This window comes from Lagopus leucura, unplaced genomic scaffold, assembly GCF_019238085.1.
Source record: "Lagopus leucura isolate 7727_CA_CO unplaced genomic scaffold, USGS_WTPT01 Super-Scaffold_741, whole genome shotgun sequence".
Lineage (NCBI taxonomy): Eukaryota > Metazoa > Chordata > Aves > Galliformes > Phasianidae > Lagopus > Lagopus leucura.
In genome coordinates, this window is record NW_024962256.1 from 7313965 (window position 1) to 7336241 (window position 22277).

The 22277-nt window shown below is 39.3% G+C and overlaps 1 protein-coding gene across 2 annotated transcripts; it reads left to right on the top strand.

Annotated features, from left to right (window-relative positions):
• The first annotated feature begins 114 nt into the window (after nucleotides 1-114).
• Nucleotides 115-21980, top strand: LOC122175750 (SEC23 interacting protein). 2 transcript variants are annotated; one of them, XM_042863655.1, is made up of 19 exons: nucleotides 115-601; nucleotides 3538-4067; nucleotides 4359-4554; nucleotides 4754-4947; nucleotides 5196-5285; nucleotides 6491-6611; nucleotides 6919-7008; nucleotides 7452-7593; nucleotides 8187-8395; nucleotides 9037-9155; nucleotides 9755-9925; nucleotides 10250-10345; nucleotides 10529-10735; nucleotides 11362-11517; nucleotides 12011-12113; nucleotides 13048-13233; nucleotides 13471-13633; nucleotides 15744-15838; nucleotides 17185-21980. In XM_042863655.1, the coding sequence occupies exons 1-18, from the start codon at nucleotides 115-117 to the stop codon at nucleotides 15823-15825; spliced, it is 3342 nt and encodes a 1113-aa protein (XP_042719589.1). In that variant the 3' UTR covers nucleotides 15826-15838; nucleotides 17185-21980. The 2 variants fall into 2 exon arrangements, with proteins under 2 accessions (XP_042719589.1, XP_042719590.1); XM_042863656.1 differs by having other exon boundaries at nucleotides 432-601; nucleotides 9758-9925.
• The last annotated feature ends 297 nt before the right edge of the window (nucleotides 21981-22277 follow it).

Sequence of the window (22277 nt, forward strand, 5' to 3'; positions counted from 1 at the left end):
GCCGCGCCTCAGCCCCGCGCCGCTCCCGGCGGGGAAAGAGGCACCAGCCCGCGGCCCTCCCTCCGGCTCGCTCCTGGCAGATCCCGGCCCCGCCCGGCCCCGCGCTCACCGAAGATGCCCTGCACGATGCTGAAGGGGCTGTTGAGCCAGTCGGCCACGCACGGCATGGCGGGAGAGAAGCGGGCGAAGGCCGCCGCCGCCGCCTCCCCAGCGCCCCGCAGCCGCCGACTCCCGCTCGCCAGCCCAGCGCGGGGACCGCGGACTTCCGCCCTCCGCCTTCTCCTCCTCCTCTTCCTCTCAGAGCGGCCGCAGCAATGGCGGCGCGATCCGAACCCGCCTTTTCCTCTCGCCCCTCCCTTCTCCTCCTGCCGCGCCCGCTCGCGGGGCCGCCATCTTAAAGGCGGGCGGGATGAGGGCGGAAGGGGCCGGGCTGCCGTTGGGAAGGGACGTGGACGGGGCGCAGCCATGGCGGCGGCGAAGCCCGGTAGCGGCACCAACCTTCTCTTCGCTTCCTCCGCTACGGAATTCAACTTCACCGTGCCTTTCATCCCGGTCAGCCAGGCGCCGGCCACGCCGCCGGGCCCCGCTCTCCTCACGGCGGGTATGGGGTGCTGTGAGGGGCGGGCGCTATGGCGTGTGGAGCTGAGGGGCCGCTCCTCGTCCCGCTGTGCTCGGGATTCCGTGCTGTGCTCTGCCGTGCTGTGCTCGGCCAAACTGTGCTTCCCTTCGGTAGCTCCTGTCTCACTGTGACCCTCATCTTCCCTGAGGGTGTGCCAATCCCACGTCATCTTTCATTTACCTCGTGCGGATACAGAGCGCTGAGCAGGAACTTGAGATTTCCGTGTTAATTTAGCACCAGGGAAGGTTGAGGTGGGATGTTTGAAGGCGCAGCTGCCCGGGCAGTGCTGGGTCGCTGAGCCTGTGGGTGTACAGAGCTGTGGGAGTACAGAGCTGTGGGTTGTGGCACTGAGCGGTGTGCGGATGGGCCTGCTGGGGGGGCTGGATGGTCTTGGTGGTCGTTTCCAACCTTAATGAGTCTGTGATTCTACACTCTGTTCAAAATCCAAAACTTGATTTCAACGCTGACATGCCTTAGCTAGGGAAATGAATGCAGTACAATCACTGTGAGTTTACAAACATGCTTGACAAGTGTGGCTTCAGAATGGTTTTTAGATGATCCACATTTTCAGGGGCAGAGAGAGGGAACAAGAACATTGAAATATCATTCCTACTTATCTAAGATAGGTGGCTGATACACGTACTAACTGAGCTTGCACAGTCCTTACAGTTCTTAAGTGCAGGTCTGGAAATTAGCATTATGTGAGTGGCTCTCACGTGGCAGCTTCCTGGCGAGGGAGGAAATCTGTTGATGGGATTTTAGTAATAAGATGTGATTAGTTGTGCACTCTCCTTTTTGCTGAATTTTTGATTGGATGAAGGTTCATAGTTTTGCAACTGGAGTGAAATTAATTGCTGGAGATCTACTGAGGTTATGCCACGTTCAAGGGAGGGGCATCCTGTTATATTCTACTTGTCATGCCTCCCATTCACCTTGACTAGCCAGCTGTCACAAGGACCTGGATGCATAGAGCGGTTTGCATCTTGAATCACAGTGTGAAGCAGGAAGGGATGAGCCCTTGACTTTGAATCCTGAACTGTTTTGAGAATCTACATCAGGAATTGTTTGACACCCATGTGAAAGCTGATGTTTGGAAGCTGTGTGCATGAATGCATCTGTTGCATTTTGAAGAGTCTAGCAGTAAGAGGTTTGTGCCATATGGTTCGAAGAGAGCACATCTTTTGTCTGGTTCAGATGAACTAACTAACATCCTTACTGTAGGAAGTGTTCCCAATGAGGACTTGGACTTTTGTCACTAGGGATTGTCAGATGGCAGTCTGCGAGTGACAAGGTATTATCTGTGAGGAATGCACAGGAGGCTGTCACACAGTCACTGAATGTGAGAGGAATACTGCCCTTGTTTCTCAAAGCTGAAGAATCATAGGATTCCTTTTTCATTTGTACAAAGTGCTTCACTTTGTCTATGCATGTGTTTCAATGGAGTTTGTGCAAATTACAAAAAAGGTAATGTAGAGATTGTATCTGAAAACTGTATGTATATATGGTTTTGTCTGTCCATTTTTTTAGGATATGCACGGATAGACTGAGTTTTCCAAATATGCTTAAAGTGGTTTGTGAATAGGGTTTTGGTAAAGGCCTTGAAAGGCTCTTGAAAGTGGTACCATAGGTGCAAATTCAGGTGGTGCTTGCCTAAAATTGTTGTCATCAGAAAAGACTGGTAAATAAACATTTTAGTCATGGCAAATTCTGCTTTCCTGATTGATTAACTAGAACGGCTTTTTTATTAACTAGTTCCTACAGGGACTTCTCTATGGATTCCCCAGTGCTCCCTTGATGCTCTGTATTCCTGTGATGTTGGCTGCAGGTAGAGATGTAAAGGTGTTTGTTATCGGCCGCTTGGAGCTGCTGGTCTCTTATTGCCTGGGGATTGAGGAGCAGAGAAGCAGTAAAGGGGGATTCATCCCCACTGTCTGGGGATTATTTGACTGCCAGAGCAGAAACAATGCTCTTATGACTTCCAATAAATTGCTTTGGGTGCTTGCAAGGTGCTGTTTCCTCAGCAGGCAGGCAATGATGCTCAGACAGTTCAACGTTCAGCTGAGTCTGTTGCTGGACTCAGGTCAAACTGCTTGGTTTTCCAATTTCTACTGGATCAGTGCAAAGCAGAAAGCTGAAACTGACAGGGAGCTGGCATGTGTTCTTTCTCAAGATGGAAAAACACAGACATGACAGGATTTTAAGCTCTCTCCTGCAATTACACAGGATGGGGACTTGTTTTTCTGTACCAGAGATTCACCTCTTGCACAAATCTACAGTAAGGTTCTTAGAACCAGACTAACTCTTGCTTGTGATGAATCTTGCTAATCAGAGAAACTGGAGTGATGAGTTTTGGCCACCTTGCAAATAAAGTGGGAAACTGAGAGAGGGCATTGCTGATCGGTCAGGTGAGGATGGCCTTAAGCCACTAAGAGCCATCACCAGTAGGCACAGTCAGTTTGGGAATGTCCTTAATCCCTACTTTTAAGTGAGATCTTGGAAGCCTAAACATTAGAGAGTAAGGTTCTATTCTTAGAATCTGTTTTTGTAGCAAGAGGAAATAAAGCAAAGCCACTCCTGTATTTGGTAGGCATAAGGGAGATTGAAGGGGATTTTAGTGTCATGGAAGCATGTTTCTTCGACAAGGTGGCTTGGAAAGGTCCTAATTTAAGTTATACTTTGGTCTTTTACTTAAAATTTTAGTTTTTGTTGCTTTATGAACACAGAATGACCTTGGCATCCTTTGTTTAACTTTATGGCGCATTTAATCTTCAAGGATATATAAGATTTATAATAGTTTTGGTTTCATATAGTCCAGTAGAGTTTTGGAAATAGCTTGTAACATTACAGAACATCTTGTCTACATGTGCTGATTTGTTGGAACCTCTCTGAACGTCTTTTTGTTTTGTATGTCCTTGCAGATGATTCTGCAGATGTTGGCGAAGAGGACAGCTTCTTGGGTCAGACTTCTGCCAGCCCTAATCCTCCACAGACTTTCAACTATTTCTCTCAAGTGCCCAGTAGCAGCGATCCGTTTGGAAGCATTGGGCAGCTGCCCTTAACATCTTCTGCACCACCTGTTGGAGCAGCAGCCTTCTCCAGGCCTCCAACTTCACTTCCACTTGTGACTGGGTCACAGGACGGGCAAAATGCCTTTTCTCCACAGCTTCCCAAGTCACAGTCCTCTTCTGGTCCTCCACCTACTTCACAGGTGGGAATTGCAGGTTATCAGACTCCTCAACAGAGTTGTCCCCCACCTGCAAATGCTTCTGCTCTTCCATCTCAGCAGGGTTATAATCCTTATCGCCACACCACCCTGAGCAGCAGAGCCAACCCATACCTTACTCCTCCACAACTGCAGCAGGGTCACGCATCAACCCCACCTGTTCACCCACCATCTTCTGTCCCACCTGTCCAGATGTATCAGACACCTCCAGGGCCATTGACACAGGTAAATAAATTGTTCCTGATGTGGTGCTACCAGAATTTAACAATTTAAGACTCTGTTCCTTTTTGAACTGTGTGTTTTACCTTAAAGATCAATCCTGTAATTGGAAACATGCAAGTTTTCGAAAACATAAGCAATGGGCAACTTGTCTATATACTGTTTTCTGATTGAAAGAGAATGTTCTTGGAAAACAGAAATAAAAGCTCACAGTGCTCTTTATTGCAAAAGATGAATTAATTCTATTAAAAAAAAAAAAAAAAAAATCTGTAAAATTGAGAGAGACCTTTTTTTTAGTTTCCTCAGTCTCAGTCACAGCTCCGAGCTCCCAGGCCTGCAGGTCCATTGGTCCAAGCACCTCCTGTTCTGCCACAGAACCAATATGAGCCTGTTCAGCCACACTGGTTCTACTGTAAAGAAGTGGAAGACAAGCAAATATGGATGCCATTCAGCATTCTGGATTCTGCAAAACTAGAGGAAGTCTATAATTCTGGTAAGTTATAAAGATTTTAATCGTGTCTTCTTCAGAGGTGAGCAGAAGGAACTAGATGGAAGATATTAAACTTCTATGATATAAATATCTGCCTTAATGACTTAGTGTCAGTCACAGTAGTGACTGGGGCCTTGGAATGAGAGAGGAAAAAAGAACGCACATGTTCATGTTGTAACTGAGGGTAACTTTTGTGTCACAGTCCAGCCTGATCCTGAGAGCGTGGTTCTGAGCACTGATGGCGGGCGCTATGACGTGTACCTGTATGACAGAATGAGGAAGGCTGTTTACTGGGAAGAAGAGCCTTCAGAAGTGAGACGATGCATGTGGTTCTATAAGGGAGAGAAGGACAGCCGCTTTATTCCTTACACTGAGGATTTTAGTGATAAGCTGGAGGTAGGTATTACTTCTTACATAAGCTTCATGAAGAACTTGGAAGTACTTTTTATTTATCATATTATGATATTATGACCACTAATATTGTCTAGTCCAACCCTCAAACCATCCCCACCATGTGTACTGAGCCATGTCACTCATAGTGTAGATAAAACTATATAACTTCTAATGTTAACATTACAGATAATGTGCATGGCCAAAAAAGACATGAAATGAGATTTCTCAATTAAACTTGTTTACCTTTTCAGGCAGAATATAAAAGGGCTGTAACTACAAATCAATGGCATCGTCGACTTGAATTCCCAAATGGGGAGACAATTGTTATGCATAATCCCAAGGTAATAGATTCTGGCAGCTGGTTCTTGCAGAATGCATTGGGCTGAATGAGTATAAGAATAATGCAGTGTTAGTTTTGCTTAAAATTGACTTCTTAATTGTTTTGAGTATGTGTGTGTTTAAGATAAAAATGCTTATAGAAACTATATAATATACTATAAAGTCTTCTATAAAATTCTATAAAATAAACTATAAAATCTTCATGTTTTAATGTGCTGTGACCTGATTAAAATACAGTGCATCCTGGTACTTAGAAAGAACAAGGGTTAAATGGCTGAAATATTTGCTAAGTGTAACTGGCAGCGAGCAGGAGGTAATTTAAATTACTTTCCAGTTGGTAGAGACTGTCTGAGGTTAATTAAAGCTAAGCTTTCATGGGAAGAAGAGCATTAATCAAACAGTAAAAATTAGCTTGAATATTTTAGCCACAAAGTCTTCCACTGCAGTTATTTCTAGGCCATGAGGAAGTAGAATTTCTAACTAAATCTTTTCTGTACTGTAAATGCTCTGCTAGCAGTGTCGTGTGATTTAACTGTGGACTTCAGACTTACTGAGCAGTGTTGTTAACTGTTCTCTTATCACAGATGCAGTAATACATAAAATTAAAAAAATATTTATCAGAATCAGTTATAGGTTAAGAATGTTATTACCACTAATGTAGGTTAAGAAGTTTCATCCAGGAAAAACCCTAGAGAAGAAGCACTTAAAATTCTTAGTGTCATAAATATGATGTGACACTTGTGCTAGTGACTATAAACAGTCATGCTAGTGAATTAATTGTTTTCTAAGGTTTTTATGCTCCTTTTAAATGTTTTCCTTCTCTGATGAGGACTGATCAATTTTTTTTTTTGCCTTAAATTGGAATAATTGTAAATAGGGGGAACAGTTAGTTTCTTCACAAAAAATAGCCAGCTGATAAGGAAGAGTGGCACTGGGATCCAGGAAAGAGGCACCTGAATAATGCTTGTCTGAGGAATTGAAATTGTTAGGAATTGCAGAGCAAGCCAGCACCTTCAACTAGTGGTTTTACTTTAGTGTAAGTCATCTGGTTGCTTCTCAAACTAGTGAGAATTATCTGTGTTAATTCAGGGTCTAGAGTCTCATTTAAGAAAAACTGTGGAGAAGCTCATAGGGTTTTAAAAGGTTGTGTTTTTCATTGATTTTGTTTGTTTTTGTATTTATAACTGGTAAATGTATTCTTTCTCAGGTTATAGTTCAGTTCCAACCTTCTGCTACATCAGATGAATGGGGCACCTCACAAGATGGTCAGGCAAGACCAAGGGTAGTAAAACGTGGAATTGATGATGACCATGATGAAATACCTGATGGTATGTGATTAGTGTATGTGGGGCTGCATCTTGAGCAGTGCGTTTGGTTCAGTGCAAAAGTTGGATGACAGTGAGTGGAGCAGCAAAACGCTGTTCATGTGTAGAGTCTAAAGGTTAGAACTGCTCCATAATCTAAGCTGCAATCCATTGATGTTGTTCTCTAATCAAAGCAGTCTTGTGGACTGTGTGATATCTTGAACCACGGTATATAATAGACTTTTTGAAGCAGTTTAAGAATGCTTGGCTCTAAATTTCACTAGTGTAGTAAATATTGGTACTCTGATTTTTTCCTTTTCTTTTTCTACAGGAGAAATGGCCCAAGTTGATCATTTGGTGTTCATGGTTCATGGCATCGGGCCTGTGTGTGACTTGAGATTTAGAAGCATTGTTGAATGTGGTACGTTTTCCCTTGTTCAATTGCAGTTTTATTTTTAACTGTTAAGTGCAGATAGCTTATCTTTCAGATAAGTATGTCTTTTAAAAAAAAAAAAAAAAAAAAAAAATTTTTAGTGGATTTTGGGGTATGTTTGGTTGTGTGTGCATTTCTTTGGGTTTATTCATTTATTTAAGGCACTTGAGTGAGCTAAGAAGGCTGTGTGTGGTCTGATCTTAGAGTAAAAATGCACTGTTGTGAGATAAGGAGAAGCTTACAAGAAAGGCACTTAAAAAAAATAATAATAATAATTGAGTAATTCTTGGAAAGGTTTTTCCACTTTGCAGTTTCCTTAATTTGTATTTTGATTATGTCTGTTGTAATTAAGGGGGAAAAAATAATGTTTGTAGTTGTGTACTACTTGAATACCTTTACTGTCAGGTTTTCATTACTCTGCTTCTCTACAGTTGATGATTTTAGAACCGTTTCTCTGAAGTTGCTGCAGACTCACTTTAAGAAATCTTTAGAGGAAGGTAAAGTGAGCAGAGTGGAGTTCCTTCCAGTTCACTGGCATAGTTCTCTGCATGGAGATGCAACAGGTGTGGACAGGTGAGTGTATGTTCATCTTTTTTCTGCAGAAACAACTAGAGAAATTAATGTGCTTGTGAGGCTGGATGAACAAATGTCTGAGCGTGTTACAAAAAATACTGCTTTTTTGTTTTTGTAATTATCACTTTGTTGTACATTGTAAGGAAAGTTGGAAAGATGTGGAGTATTTTGTATTTTCATGATGCTGAGTAGCAGGATACAGAACTATACATACGTGCTGAACATTTGATACAGCATTTTCATGGGAGTGGCTAATGCAATTGATACATGAAACACTTAGGAGAGTGAATGTGTAGTACAGCAACAGGTGTGTTCCATTCACATTGGATAGTTGTCTCTCCTGTGCCTTCCTGCAGTCTCAAGTCTGACTCTAGGAGATACCAGGGTCCTCTTTCTGAGGAAGGCACTAAGCCCTTTGTCTATTCCTGGAGCATTAATGTATGAATTTGCAGTGAGGCCAGAAAGCTACATGCTATTGAAAATATCTCTAAAGACCCTCTCTGTAGTATTTAGATTGCAGCTCTGCCATCTGTTGTTTCAAAAGTTAACAAACTACTTATCTTCTACTTCTAACGATTCTCTGTTCTGAGTAGGAACATCAAAAAAATCACTTTGCCATCGATTGGACGCCTGCGCCACTTCACCAACGAAACCCTGCTTGACATCCTGTTTTACAACAGCCCCACCTACTGTCAGACGATTGTGGATAAAGTAGGGATGGAAATGAACCGCCTGTATGCACTTTTCATGAGTCGCAATCCAGATTTCAAAGGAGGAGTCTCTGTGGCTGGACACAGTTTAGGTGATTATTGAAGGCACTGATTGAAAATAAAACCAGCATTCCTACATGAAGGGAAGTGGAACCTCTGTGAAGCAGAAGGCTGAACTTAGCTGAAAGTTCATGCGTGCTTTTCAGACTAAAAATAAAACCCTTCTCAATAGATGCATTTATAAAGCTCTGCAAGAAAGTTTGTAACTCTGGCATACATGTATGTTTGATCTGTCTTAATTTTCTTCATGAGGACTTGATATCTAATCTGAGTTTAAAAGTTAATTGGTTATCTAGTGTCATCTTAGGCAGGTAACCCACTCAGTAAAACTAAGGTCATTTTTTGGAACACAACATACGACTTCATAAAAGTTATTTTACATTGGTTTGGGCTGGGATTTTCCTTCTGTTTGGTAAGATCTATCCATCTTCAGTCTAAAATGGTTAAAAGGTAGTTTAATACTGGCAACTGCATTCCACTTGAGCAGAAAAAGACGAAAAAGATCTTGTTTGCATTTTACTGCTATGTTAGTATGTGTGTATTTAAGTTCAGCAGGTTTTTTTTTTTGTCAATTTATATGTTGCTATAACTGCTGTATCTAATTCTTGCTGATTACTTTGGCACAGGAAGTATCTAAAACTGTTCTTAAGGCAACTTTAATTTCTGTTTCCAGGTTCCTTAATTCTGTTTGACATATTATCTAACCAGAAAGACTTGGCTTCATCAGTAAATACTGAACCTTTCTCTGGTGTTAATGGGACTGAAAAGGATGTGCCTGTTCAAGATAAACAGGTAACTTGCATGCTAATCTTCCCAGGCAATTAGATCTGATAATTTCAGCATCTTCTTCTCTAGTGGCCAGAGTTTACTGACTGAAACAGTATTGCATGTTTTGATGGTATGTTTTGACATGTTAATGGTAATGTGCCATTTTGTAAACATTGTCAAATCTCAGTACAAACCATATGCCTTTCCTTGAAGTTCCAAGTAGAGCAGTCCTGGTATTTGATCATGAGCATTATCTTTGGACTTGTGGATGCATAACTTGTCTTTGTAAACCTGAGTGGTTGAGAGATTTCCAGGAGGGAAAGAATGAATCTATTTGTTGTCAAGCTTGATGCAGTGTCTAGCTGTTTGATCATTAATGGAAATACATTTTTAAGTGTTCAAAACCTCAAGCAACCTTTCTCTTGTTTCAGTAATTTTTAGATGTATAATTTCTTAGTCTGTTATTAACAGAAAACTGGTACTGTATTTTACTAAAAATGAGCTTAGATTAACAAAGCTTATATAACATGAGTGCTTCTAAGAGCAATTAACAGAGTTTGTGTTTATTTGCTGTGTATTGACTTGTTACTGTCTGATGTGACTCTCTATGCTGTCCTTTTAAGATGACTGAAGATACCAGTTCCTTGGGCTCCTCAATTACCACTTCTGGTGATGACCTTTGTGAGCCTGAAGTAGATGATGATGTTCCTACTTTGCAGAAGACTCTGGAGATGCTGAGTTTATCAGAGTATGCAAGCACATTTGAAAAGGAGCGGATTGACATGGAATCTCTGGTACAATAATGTTCAGTTGGATCATGGGGGTTATACCAGGGTGTAGGATTTGTTATTGTTTGCTGTTTTCTTCTTTTGCCTCAGCATACTGTCAGGCATGAAAGTAGTCATGAACATAATTAATGCTGGACATGAAGACTAAATATTATATGACTTGGATTTTTTTTTTTTTCAATTATATTATGTCACTATGTTTTGTATTCTTACATTTCTGTAGCTTTGTAAAATGTCTTTTAATTATTTCATTTGCCAGTAAGAAGTGATACATGTTACTAGAAAAGTTATTAAGTGTACTTTGTGTATATTTGTGGTTTTGTTTTTAAGCTGATGTGTACAATTGATGACCTGAAGGAAATGGGGATACCTCTTGGACCAAGAAAGAAAATAGCCAATTTTGTAAAAGACAGAGCAGCCAAGCAGGTAAATACACTTTTCAGGAGTGAAATAAAAAGTTGTTAAGCAAGTGTAACTGACTTTGTTGCTATTAAGTAACTTCTGTTCTTTAACACACTTGTTAACAACATGAATATATTGGAAGAATTTTGATAAATGTGGAAAAAATATTTATTTATTTTTTTCTGGTCTTGAAACCTGTCTCAAAAGGAACAGAAGAAAGCTGCAGCAGAGAAGAAAGCAGCATTGGCTGCCATGCTTCAAACACAAGAAGCTTCCCAGAAAGCAAAAGAAACAGTTACTTCTGTCTCACCTTCAGAGTCAGGTCAGCAGCACTCAAAGAGGAAGCTTCCAGTTGGTGCATCTGTTTCTTCTGTGAACGTTGACTATGAGTATTTTGAAGTTGGAACTGGTCAGGTGAGACTACATAAATTTAAACAAATTATCTGGAACAGTGCTGTCCTTTTGCTTGTTTTTGTGTGTTATTTCATTCATTCAACATTGATGACTTTGAGCTGCATCCCTTGATTGTTGTGCAGATGTTATGTTTACAAGGAACTTTTGGTGAGAGTGAGTGCTGGGAGAGTGGATCAGATTACTGAAAAACACTAAAACAGTGAGGATACCAATACAATTAACTTTTCTACTTTCACCAATGAGTGTCCTGTTCCAAAATCAGAATGGTAAGAATGCTGTGGTACTGGATGGCCTAAACTGGTTCATGTATGCTGTTATATTTAAGTTGTACTTAATCTTAACTCAAGAAACAAGCCTTGAATGCTTCCTATTCAAATAAATACCAATTTTTATTTTTTTTGTATCTACCTATAGTGTGAAGTTTAAAAAAAAAAAAATAAAATCACATTATAGTAATATATAACACTATAGTATTAGTGTGGAATGGAACAGTGCAGCTGAAATGTCTTGGAGGTACCTGTCAGCATGTGTTTGATTTAATACATGGCTTGTTTTTCCTTCCTAGTTAAGCATTATAGCAATTAGCTGGCAGTACTGAATGATTATTTTTGACTTTTGTCTGATAGGTTTCAGTAGTTTACAGTGCACTGGACTTTGAACCAGATACATTCTTTGCTCTTGGTTCCCCTATTGGTGTCTTCCTAACTGTACGAGGACTGGAGAAGATTGATGAGAACTACAGGCTTCCTACTTGCAAGGGTTTCTTCAACATCTATCATCCAGTGAGTAAGCAGTACTTCTGAGTTTGGATTTTAGCTGATGCAAACCACAATACAGAATGCTCAGTTTTTAATTTAGAGCATTACACCTCATTTCCCCCTAGGTACACTTTCAAAAAAAAACCAGAATAACCCATTTGGAATATTTATTCCAGATACCTATGATATTTACTACAAAAAAAGTAGAGTTGGCTTCACAGGTTCCATGCCTATATGTGGCTTGATAATATTTGTCCTGTTCATTTTTAGAGCTTAGCCAAAGTTTTTGTTTTTTTTCCTTCATTAATTTCAAACTTTTCAGCATGCTTTTGTAAAAATGTTTTATTTGAGCTATTTACAAGGCTTTTTTTAGTTTCCAGAGAGATTCTGGGAAACTTAGAAATTCTAACAGGTGTTGTAAATGCAGTATGTTTGTCTTTTTCTGTCCTGTCTTGATTAGCAATTAAACATTGGCAGGTTGGTAGATAACTAACATCACTTTGTTATTTCTTAACAGCTTGATCCAGTAGCTTACAGGATAGAACCAATGATCATTGAAGACTTGAGTTTAAAACCAGTTCTTATTCCACACCACAAAGGCAGAAAAAGACTTCATCTAGGTAAAAAGTAAACTTATGTAAATTATGGATCAAACTTCCATTGTTTGAGGCAATAGAGTATCATACAGTTTCAGGAGACAGTGTGTCCAGGTGCCTGTCTTTGTGTTGTTAGATGGTTTTTATTGTTTTGGTTTTTTTTACCTTGTCCCAGATGACCTCCATTAGATGTTTAACCAGTCTTTTCAGTATTGGAAATGTTCAGGAAAAAAAATGCAGGTTTTTTTCCCAATGCAGGGGTTGGGATTTTATTGCTCAGGAGTACAAGTGGTGACTTCAGGTGACTTAAATTTTGCATACTTAAAGAATGTCAGCTTTACTGTTCAGCTAACAGTGCAACAGTTCAGGGCCCTTTTGAAAGTCCATCTTCATTCAGGGCCTTGGATAGAGAAATTCAGTATTTGTGCTTTAGGGATGGTATGTTAGAATCAGTCTGTTTTCCTAGGCTAGACGAGGTACTTGCTTAGGAATGTTTTAGCTTGCAACTCTTAAAATGTATGTAATAAAGGAAAAAAATATGGTCTTTATCTCTTTACAAGAAAGACTGATTTTTCTTAGATCTAGGTGAATGTTCCATGGAAAACTCTGATTCCTGATGTAACAGAGCAGTGTGAATCTAACCATTAAACCATCAACCAATTGAGTGTTAGGAGAGCTACTGGGAGAGCCCTTTCTGGTTCACTGTTTGCTACCAGTACTGAATAGCAACTTAGTTGCTGTTAACACGTTTATTGTGTTAATTCATTAACCCATTTAGTGAGAAATAATGATGCACTAATTCTATATCATCCTTTTAAATAGAGTAAGGGTGCAAGAAACATGTTTATGACATAACAAGCCTGTTTCTGGTAGTAATTGAAATGTTTGTTGAATGGAGCTTAATAATTCTGGTTTTAGTTGAATGTTGTAAATATTCTTGCTGTGATGCTCTTTCTAGAGTTGAAAGACTCTCTGTCTCGAATGGGATCTGATCTGAAACAGGGTTTTATCAGCTCTTTGAAGAGCGCGTGGCAGACCCTTAATGAATTTGCACGTGCTCATACGTCTTCAACTCAGCTACAAGCAGAACTGGAGAAAGTTGCTAACCAAATTAAAGAGGAAGAGGAAAAGCAAGTGGTAGAAGGTATGTGGACACATTTTTTTGGTTTTATTATTTATTGTTCTCCAGTTAATGGAAGCTTGAGTATCTTAGCACTTGCTGTTGATTTTCTGGTTTATGCAATGCCATCCTAGTCAGTTGAGACTGCTGTAATTGTCTAATTGCAAGTGCTTGGAAATTGTAGCAGGGAAAATGAGTGGTAATTATAGTTATGCAGGCTGTGCTTGAAAATAGTTAAAATCTTAAAATCTTTAATTGTAGCTGAAAAGATCACTGAAAGTCCAGACCTTCCAAAAGATGAGGATTTTACAGTGAAGGTTGGAATGCTGAATGGAGGACGACGCATTGATTATGTTCTACAAGAAAAACCAATAGAAAGCTTCAATGAATACCTTTTTGCTTTACAGAGTCATTTGTGCTACTGGTAAGAGGTCCTCATCGCTTCACTCTGAAATGGTCTCCCATTTGGAAAGATGTTTTCTTCCCACTCAGGCTATATTGTGAAGTTGAATTTGTTATATTCTGGATGATCAAATAATGGAGAGAAGTCAAATGTGGAGGCAGACAGAATATATGGTTACTCAAGGATGTCATTCTCAAGATGTCCTACCTGGATTTTCCTGTTAGCTAGTTTCATTGTACAATAGTGTGCATTTGCACAGTGTAAACAATTCTATAGTCCTGTTTGCTATCAGGACGTTGCATATTGGTCTATTGAACCTTGAAAGTCAAAGCACATACCTTTAGTACAATCCTTTTAAAGGGAGAACTTAATGAGCATTTTGCCATCTATAGCTTTTCAGGTAAAACTATCTGTGAAGAAACTGCATTAGACTTCAGTATATAGTAAAACTTAATTATCTCTTTGTGTTGAAGTGAAAGTATCAGATATTGATGCTGTGCTGCTAAAGCTCAACAAAGCATAGGAAGAAAAAGGCATAGCAGGTTTTCCTGTACATTTGGATGACTGTGATCTACCACTTGTAGACAGTGGTTGCTCATATACAGAACAACTTGTAGAAAAGGTGCAGATTTTGGCATCATGTAGACCTGCGTTATGCTGTTGCCATGTCTGCATTTGAACTTGCTGCTTTTTAAGTGATTATGTTTCAAAGGGATGATGTTATAATTAAGCACATGTGAAAATACACAGATTATGGAATGGTAGAACAGAGGGTGTGTAAGCTGTATCTGGTAATACTACAACTTCAGTGATCATTAACTACCTGCAGAAAGGTTTATCAAAGCTGCAGTGCAGCCAAGCACTGGTTTGCTCTGACAGAGCTCCCAAGCAGAGACCCAGTGGTGGCACTGCTGTTTTGCAGGTAAAACTGAAGGAAAGGAGCTTTATTCCACAAGGTGGCAGCCAGTCACTGCTGAATTTTAAAAGCATATCTAGCCACGTCTGGGTTTTTTTGGTTATTCATGACCCAAATATGTGAGTTTTTTTGTTTGTTTCTTCCTCAGGAGGTGGTGAGAAATGCCTTAAAAAAAGCAGTCTGTGTGTTGCAGGGTTCAGAGCTTCCATGTTGATCCCTCTGCTTGCTTGTTTGCTTGTTTGTTCAGTAGAGAACACTGAGAAATGTGGTTGCTATCTCCATAGTAGACTGTTGGAAATGTCTGTAGATCCTTGACTTGCATGTTTAGCTGTACAGGTTTTCTGTAAAAGATGCTCGCTGCATTTGGAGGGTTGCAGTTCTGTCTAAGTTGTCTTTGCTAACTCCATTGTCCAGTTTCTTTTAAAGCATAAGCTGTTACATTATGCAGCTACTCCTGCAGCTTTAGAACTTCATTTAAATTTGCCTGGTGAATTGTGTTGCTGTTTTTTTTTTTTTTGTTGTTGTTGTTGTTATTTGTTTGTTTTTACAGTGGTTGTTATTCTCTTAGATTGGTATTGGTTTTTGTGCTTATATAACGCTTTATAGACATAACACAGACACTTCTTTTTCCTGAATTTAAATTCAGATGGCCTGAAGCTTTGATTTTAAGAAGAGCTGGTAAAAACAATTTTGAAACATGGCACTTAAATTATACTAGTCTTTAAATGATATGAAAAATACTTTCATTTCCTTGGAGGTAAGGTGCAGAAGATGGCTATGGATGTTTGTTACAGCCTATCAACAAGAAAGCACAAACCAATTAGCAGAAAAATAGAGTATTGCTGATAGAACTGGGCAGGAGTAAGTGATAGGCTGTTTGTTTTAAGACAAATGAATGACATCAAAGAAATGGATGGAGAAGGGGATTTCAAACTGCAGTGTAGTAAGAGTTAGGGAGAACACAGAAAGGAAAATGCAGCAGTAAAAGGTAAGCATGTTGGCTTATTGCAAAGGGAATGTAAAGCTGATGCAGAGTTGTGACTCAAAAAGGAGGTTGATAGAAGAAAGGCCACATTCCCAAAAGAGATTGGGGTGATAATTCTCTGAACAGTCTGCATGAACTGGGATGGGGGTGAAGGGTGCCTTCCAAGGGTATAGAATGTGATCCGTGCCAAATTAACTTTTTTTTTTTTTTTTTTTGGTAATACTTTATAGGGAATCTGAAGACACTGCCTTGCTGTTTCTCAAAGAAATATACAGGACTATGAATATCAATCCTGAGCAGCCACAACACTGATGCATAGATACGTGTAAGTTTATTCTATTGTAAGATAGAATACATAGATACACTGTATATAGATGCATTGTAAGTTTATTCTAAGATAACACATATTCATAACAAACTCAGCTGCAGCATAGATCTCCTTACTTTCCCTTTTTTCTCTGGAGTTTAAATTACGAAGGAGGTAGCTGCAAAGTGTCATCTTGATCTGAAAAAACAATTCCTAGATGTTTAAATGCAGAAGAAACCTTTAAGTGCTCTCTCTTCCCTTCTGAAAAGCTATTTTATGTCAGAGTTCTTGATATGAGGTGATAATTGCCAGCACAGCTCTGAAATGTGGTCTCTATTATATTATTTCTTCTTAGTCCAGTTGTTAAGTGAATGTTTAGTGAAGTATAGGAAAACTTGGTGATATTGGATATGATGAAGGTTCATTTATGGTGCAGTGCTGTACAGTATGTTTGTGTAGTGTTTTGTCTTACGATGTTTTTGTTAGTAAGTTACTGAGTCAGTAGTGTTAACTGAGCTAAAATCACATGCAAGAATCAGCTGCACTAGCAATTAGTGAGTAGCTACCAGGATTTGTTTGTTTCTACTCACTGCAATAATACTTATGGTATTAAAAAAAGTCTTTTATATGAGTACCATGATTTATTTCTAGGTCATCTTTAGGCTGCTCTTCTTGTAACAGTAATAAAAGGCTTCATATAAGAAATGTAAAGAAATGTTTGATATAACTCTAATATGTGAACAGAAGACATATTTTGTGGAAGTGTTTTCATCTCCTGTATCTATTTTGATTACTTGGTTGAAAATGCTGAGACCCTTTTAAAGTTCTCTTGCAAATGAGAATGTTGTCCTTCTTTATTAAAGCATAGATACCACTAGAAATTTATCCTTATGTTCAGAGGAGTATCTTCCACTGTGTAACTTGGAAGATTTAAGTCACTATGCCCTTTTCCTTTTTAGTAAGTAGTAACTCCTTTTGTATGTTCCACTTTTGGGGGGAATGCATCAACATATTAAAAGCTCAGCTACAAACGAAGCATCTTTACCAGTATCTCTGAATACAATAGGATAACTTAGAAGCATAAGGATCTAGTAGCTAATTGAAGTGTATAGTGTATGACATCCTATGAGCAGTTGTAAGCTTTTTCTTTTTGTAATTGCCTCTTTGTGTCCAAAACAAGTACATTTCATGAGGTTTTTGTGTTTAGAAACTGATCAGAAAAGAGGATGGATTCTTATAGATCTTTTTGAATACTCTTGGAATTGAATGTTGGCATATCTCATTTTCTTAGTGCTACTACAGGAATACAAAACTTGATATATTTCACATTTTTCTTATATACATGTTCTGCTTTCTCTGCACAGCCATCCCTGTTGGTCTGACAGACCTGGTGAAAGCTGCTTCAAAGGACACCTGCTATTTGCATAGTTAGAGCTGGCAGGATAAGTATCAGACTTTCCCTGCAGTCCAGAACTCTCTCGGATTCTGCCTTCCTGTGTCGCTTCAAGCAAACTTAGTTCTGAAAAGATCAGCCCCATCATTCAAGAGATGAATGGAATGACACGATTTTGGTCTTATAAATCAGTTAAATTGTACAGCTGCCAAATATAAAGTGATCACTGAGGAGTTCTCTGGCATGCAAATCATTACTTCTCTCCCTCCTAACTCAGCTGACTGTCAAACATGCTTTGTCTACCAAGGCAGAACGTCCTTGTTAAAAAGGACTTGTTGAGAAACAGCAATAATCTGCTTTTCTTGACGTGTTTATTGGTCCACCTTTTAGTAATAAAACGTGAACTGTAGTTATAACCACCTTTAATACAGATTACACAGAGCTGCTCCTATTTACAAAAAACTAGCAACAAGAATAATTTTCCTTACTATTGTAAGTGTTGCAGAGATTTTATAAAGATCTTTTTAAGTTTCTGCTGTTTGTTTTTTTTTGTTGTTGTTTGTTTGTTTTAAAGTAGAAATGAACCTTTGATTTCAAGAAAGTTAGAGGTTTGTTACTGGTAGTTCAGTGTTCACACCTCTGGAAAAGAGCAGTTTAAAACCACGTTTTGGTCAAATGATTGATAGTTTAGTGAAACTAGGCTGCACTTGTGAGAACTGAAATACTTACCTTGACATTGCAGTTTAATCTCTCAAAATACTCAGTGGAAGTACAGGCATCTGAAGCATATGGACTTTAGATAATAATCTAGGTCCAGATCAGCAGCCCAGTCTGTTCATCTCTTAATGAAGTTGAGATGAGTAGGGTTGCATGTAATCATGAGTTTGTGTCTCTGAATACTGAGCTTCTGTAGCTTTCTTCTAGCTTCAGCTTACATGCAAATTGTGGCTTTTCTTAATAACTTAACTTTACTACTGACTGCTTGCTTCTGCTATTGCAATAAATGCATTTTGAAATGCAGTATTTTTTTTCTAAGTATATGTAAAATACACATTCTAGTGTAAATACTTTAGTTATTGTAATTATAAATACTTCCCATGGGTCTTTACAGCAAAAAATCTGTATTTCATCACAGAGTAGGTTGGAAGGGGCCTTTGGAGAGGTTTAGTCCAACTCCCCTGCTCAAAGCAGGGCCAGCTTAAATTATGTGGCTTAGGGTCTTATTCAAGGATGATGATCCATCACCTGTCTGGGCTCTATTCTTATGTTTGACTACTATTACTAAGATATTTTTCTAATATATTATTGTCATTTCCCAGGCAGAGTTTGTCTACTGCCTTTTGTCCTCTCTGTGCATCTCCAAGGACAGTCTGTCTCTGTCCTCTCTGCACCTTTTCACAAGATAGTTGAGGACAACAATGGGATTTTCCTGTTGGCTTCTCAAGGCTGAACACTTTCTTCCAGGCATCTCCTTTCACGCAGAGTGCTGTAAATCCAAATATATTAAAATATATATGTATCTTAAAAGCACAAAACTAAAACAAGCCAACAAAGGAAAGAAAGTACATAGCATGAAGAATAATAACTCTGTGTGAGAAAAATAACCAGAAAATAGAGGAGAAAAAAAAAAAGGGTTGTGGCTTGATTGTTTGTTTGTTTTTTTTCCAGTGCAAATGTTTATAAATGAAGTCTAAGGGGAAAAAAAACATAATCAGAGCCTCTCTAAGAAATGCACTGCTTTTCCAACAGATTCCCATTTGAAGGAAATTGAATCTTTCACTGAAAACAGAATTATTTTGAAAATACTTCTGCCTAACTCAAGCAAAGAGGGCTGACTTCTGCCTCTCTGCTTCAGGAGCTGTTGTCTGTGCTGGCAGCATTTCCTCCCTCTGGAAACCTCTCCTAGCACTTCTGTTTGTAAAAGCAGTGTAGTCAAATTGTGCTTGTGCCATGTGACGTTTTGTATAGTATTGAAATCTTCAGTAACTGCTTCTGGAGTTGTCCTGATACATATATTTTTTTTCCCAGTGAATGTTAAATTAATATTTATAACTTTGTGTCTGCAGTATGACAAATGTGCTACAAGTTCTGTCTACAGTGATACTTTCATAACAATGTTTTCCCCAGTTCCTCTCTGTATGTCGTCTTGTTTCTTGTTACGAATAATAAAGTCTTGCATTCCATTTTTCCTTAACTCTCAGCATTTGGTGCCAGTGACAGTGTTAGTCTGTGGAGAGCTGGGCTTCAGACCTAACAGGAGTGAGCACTCTGGAGCCACCCTTTGAAGTGCAGCATTGCTCTGACCAAGCAAGTGTTCTTAGATTGCATTTATTTTTTATCAGCACTTTCAATTAGGATATGTTCCCTAAATGTTAAACAAAAAAGGTAGGGGCATTCCATGGATTCTTGATGAAAAATGAGAAATACCTGCTCCAGGTACGTGGTCTGATTTCAGTACTCAATACGTTCTTGGCATATCTGCTTTTAATTGAAATCATGTAAGTTATTGACAGTTTGCTTTGATGTAGTAAGAGCAGCCTGCTGGTTGTTTCCAGACTCTTGTAACAGCACCTGTTAGCATAAAATACAAACTTGGCTCTGGATTGCTCTCTGATTTTCCTAACTGTAAATCAGGATTCGCTTCCTAAAAGATAGTAGATCTACTCCGGTGTAAATAAAATTGCAAACATACCTGTTTACTCTTCATTTCTACAGAGGTAGGAAGGTTTTTGTTTGCTTTGATTGGTAGCAGTTGTGTTCTAAAGAATGGACAAAGAGCAGCTCTCAGTTTGCCATGGTGAAAGGAAGGAGGGGAAGGAAAGCAGGAGCTGGGCTGTGGGTACCACTGAGCTCCTGGCTGCCTCCCAGCTGGAGCAGGGAACGAGGCTGAAGAGTTGAGCATTGCTAATGCTGCTTGGGAGCTGGTGGATCAAAACCAGGAGCTGTTTAGGCCCTCCTTGACCCTGTGCACAGGGTTATGACCAGTAATGGAATTATGTGAACGTTGTGCTCTCGCTGCATTGTAAGCTGTAGTAAAACCCAAGAATCCCTTTGACTGTCTTGTATCATATGCACTTCTTTTCAGAGTTGGTAACTCAAAAAGCAACCTGTGCACAGAAAACTTCTGTTTCCTTTCTGTTTCCTTCCTTGCTGTGTTGCAAAGCCCAAATAAGTGAGAATGTTCAATAACCTGCATGGATTTGTTCATTAGTACAATTTTGCTTGCAGAATCACTTCAGCTAAGCTGTGTGGAGGGTGTGAGAACCCCATGTGATGCACCTTGAAGCTAAAGTGCAGCTCTCCACATGCATGACGAATGGTGCTTTCTGCCTGATGACTTTCAAAACCTGGAGCTCTCCAGACTTCCTTTATGCATGAAGGCTATAAAAGCAGTATCTTTCATATGTCAATAAAATGGCTTCAGATCCATACAAATTCAGGCAATCAAATGTGAAGTGTTGTCTGTTTAAGGATGATAACAAGAACAAAGATCTGGCAGAAGGAAAAAAAAAAAAAAAAAAAAAAAAGGCAGTTGACCTTGTATTTCTCCTTTTGCCACAAAAATCTTCAAATAATTTGTAATTTCATCCTGTTAAAATGGCCTCTGAAATGCAAGCAGAGCAATAATTTTGCCCCAGACTGCTTTGAATGCACGAGTAGGGAAAGAGTTGATTCAGACACTGCTTGTGAGCTTCTCCAGCAGGAGCCTGCTTCCCAGAAGTCACGTTTTCCTAAGCTAAGGCTTGTTCTGGGCATAGTGGAACATTTGGTTATTCTTCTCTTTGCAGCTTCATGATTTTCTCTGTCTGTGTTTGGATATGTTTGTCCTTTCCCCACTTTTCCATCCTTGTGAAGGACTAAGAGTACAGCTTTGAATTTCCCATAAGCCTCCAGGGAGGTTCTCACAAGTGAGATGGGTTGCAGGTTGTAGAAGGGAATTAAGGGAGAAACAGATCTTGGCTTTCTGCAGCCTCAGGGAAAAAGGAGCACAGCCATGTCATGACAAATACTTTCTCTCTCTTGTTTTTTTTTTCCCCTTAGCTTCTCTGTGGAGTTGGATGTAGAGAAAATAATGATGGTTCTACTGAGTGCAAAAATAAAGTTTCAGACATAATGTAAAAGAAAATAACCTAAAAAAATCCTTAATGAGGGCAGCACTGTCTGCAAGGTATTTTGGCTAAATGATTTCTTAAGGGACTTTGATGCTTTTAAGTATTGTGCCCTGTCAATAATGAGTTTCAGACCATCCTTTGTACACATTTATGTGGTTTAAGCTGCTGGAAGATCCTTTGCTAATGGGATCACAGTGCAAGTTTCAGTATTGATTGAAATATAATGACATCTGTTGAATGATTTGGGATGTTCTCTAAGGAGAGAACCTGCTTAGAGAGCACTGCAAAGAGAAAGCTGTGAAGAGAAACTGGTGGCTGAACAGAGACAGCGACTGTATGGGCTAACAGGTGTAGATACACGTCTAGATACTTATGTATGATGTGTGTATGTATATACACTGAAAGAAACACTTTTCTCTCATTTGATGTGGATAGGGAGTGTGAGGTATTCTCAGTCTGTGGCATCTACTTGGGAAAACTCAAACAACAGTTTCCACGCCTCCAGCCATGCTGCTCATGTTTGAAATCATGCAGATGTTGGCAGAGCAGTAGAAGTTGTGTCAACTTGTGAAAAATACATATGGAAGTAGAAGTTGATGATGACAATTTACATTGAAATGAACGAAATGAAACTTATTAAAATATTTATAAGACACAGCCTGAGATTGTTCCTTAAACTTACTTAAAGTGAGGGGACCACGGGGCACATCTAATGTTAGGGTGAAAAATCAAATCAGTGTATCAACAAAATCCAAGCATCACTTGAGAAGTATCTGTGTTGAATGGGATATGTACCAAATATCTTTTGCGTTGTCTAACTGGATTTACTTGTTGTATAGTATAAAGGATTTTTGTATGCTGAAGCATGTGGGAGATCTGAGCCAGTGTCCAGAGACCAGCAGTGTTAGCCAGCAGCAGATATCCTTAGTAAAACAACAGGTATCATTAGCAC

Bases quoted from the DNA above. Each gene is read 5' to 3' on its own strand.
- LOC122175750 (XM_042863655.1), top strand. From the start codon at position 115: ATGCCCTGCACGATGCTGAAGGGGCTGTTGAGCCAGTCGGCCACGCAC. The intron at 6,612-6,918 runs GTATGTGATTAG...CTTTTTCTACAG, and splicing joins CCATGATGAAATACCTGATG to GAGAAATGGCCCAAGTTGAT. The intron at 13,634-15,743 runs GTAAGAGGTCCT...AATACTTTATAG, and splicing joins CAGAGTCATTTGTGCTACTG to GGAATCTGAAGACACTGCCT.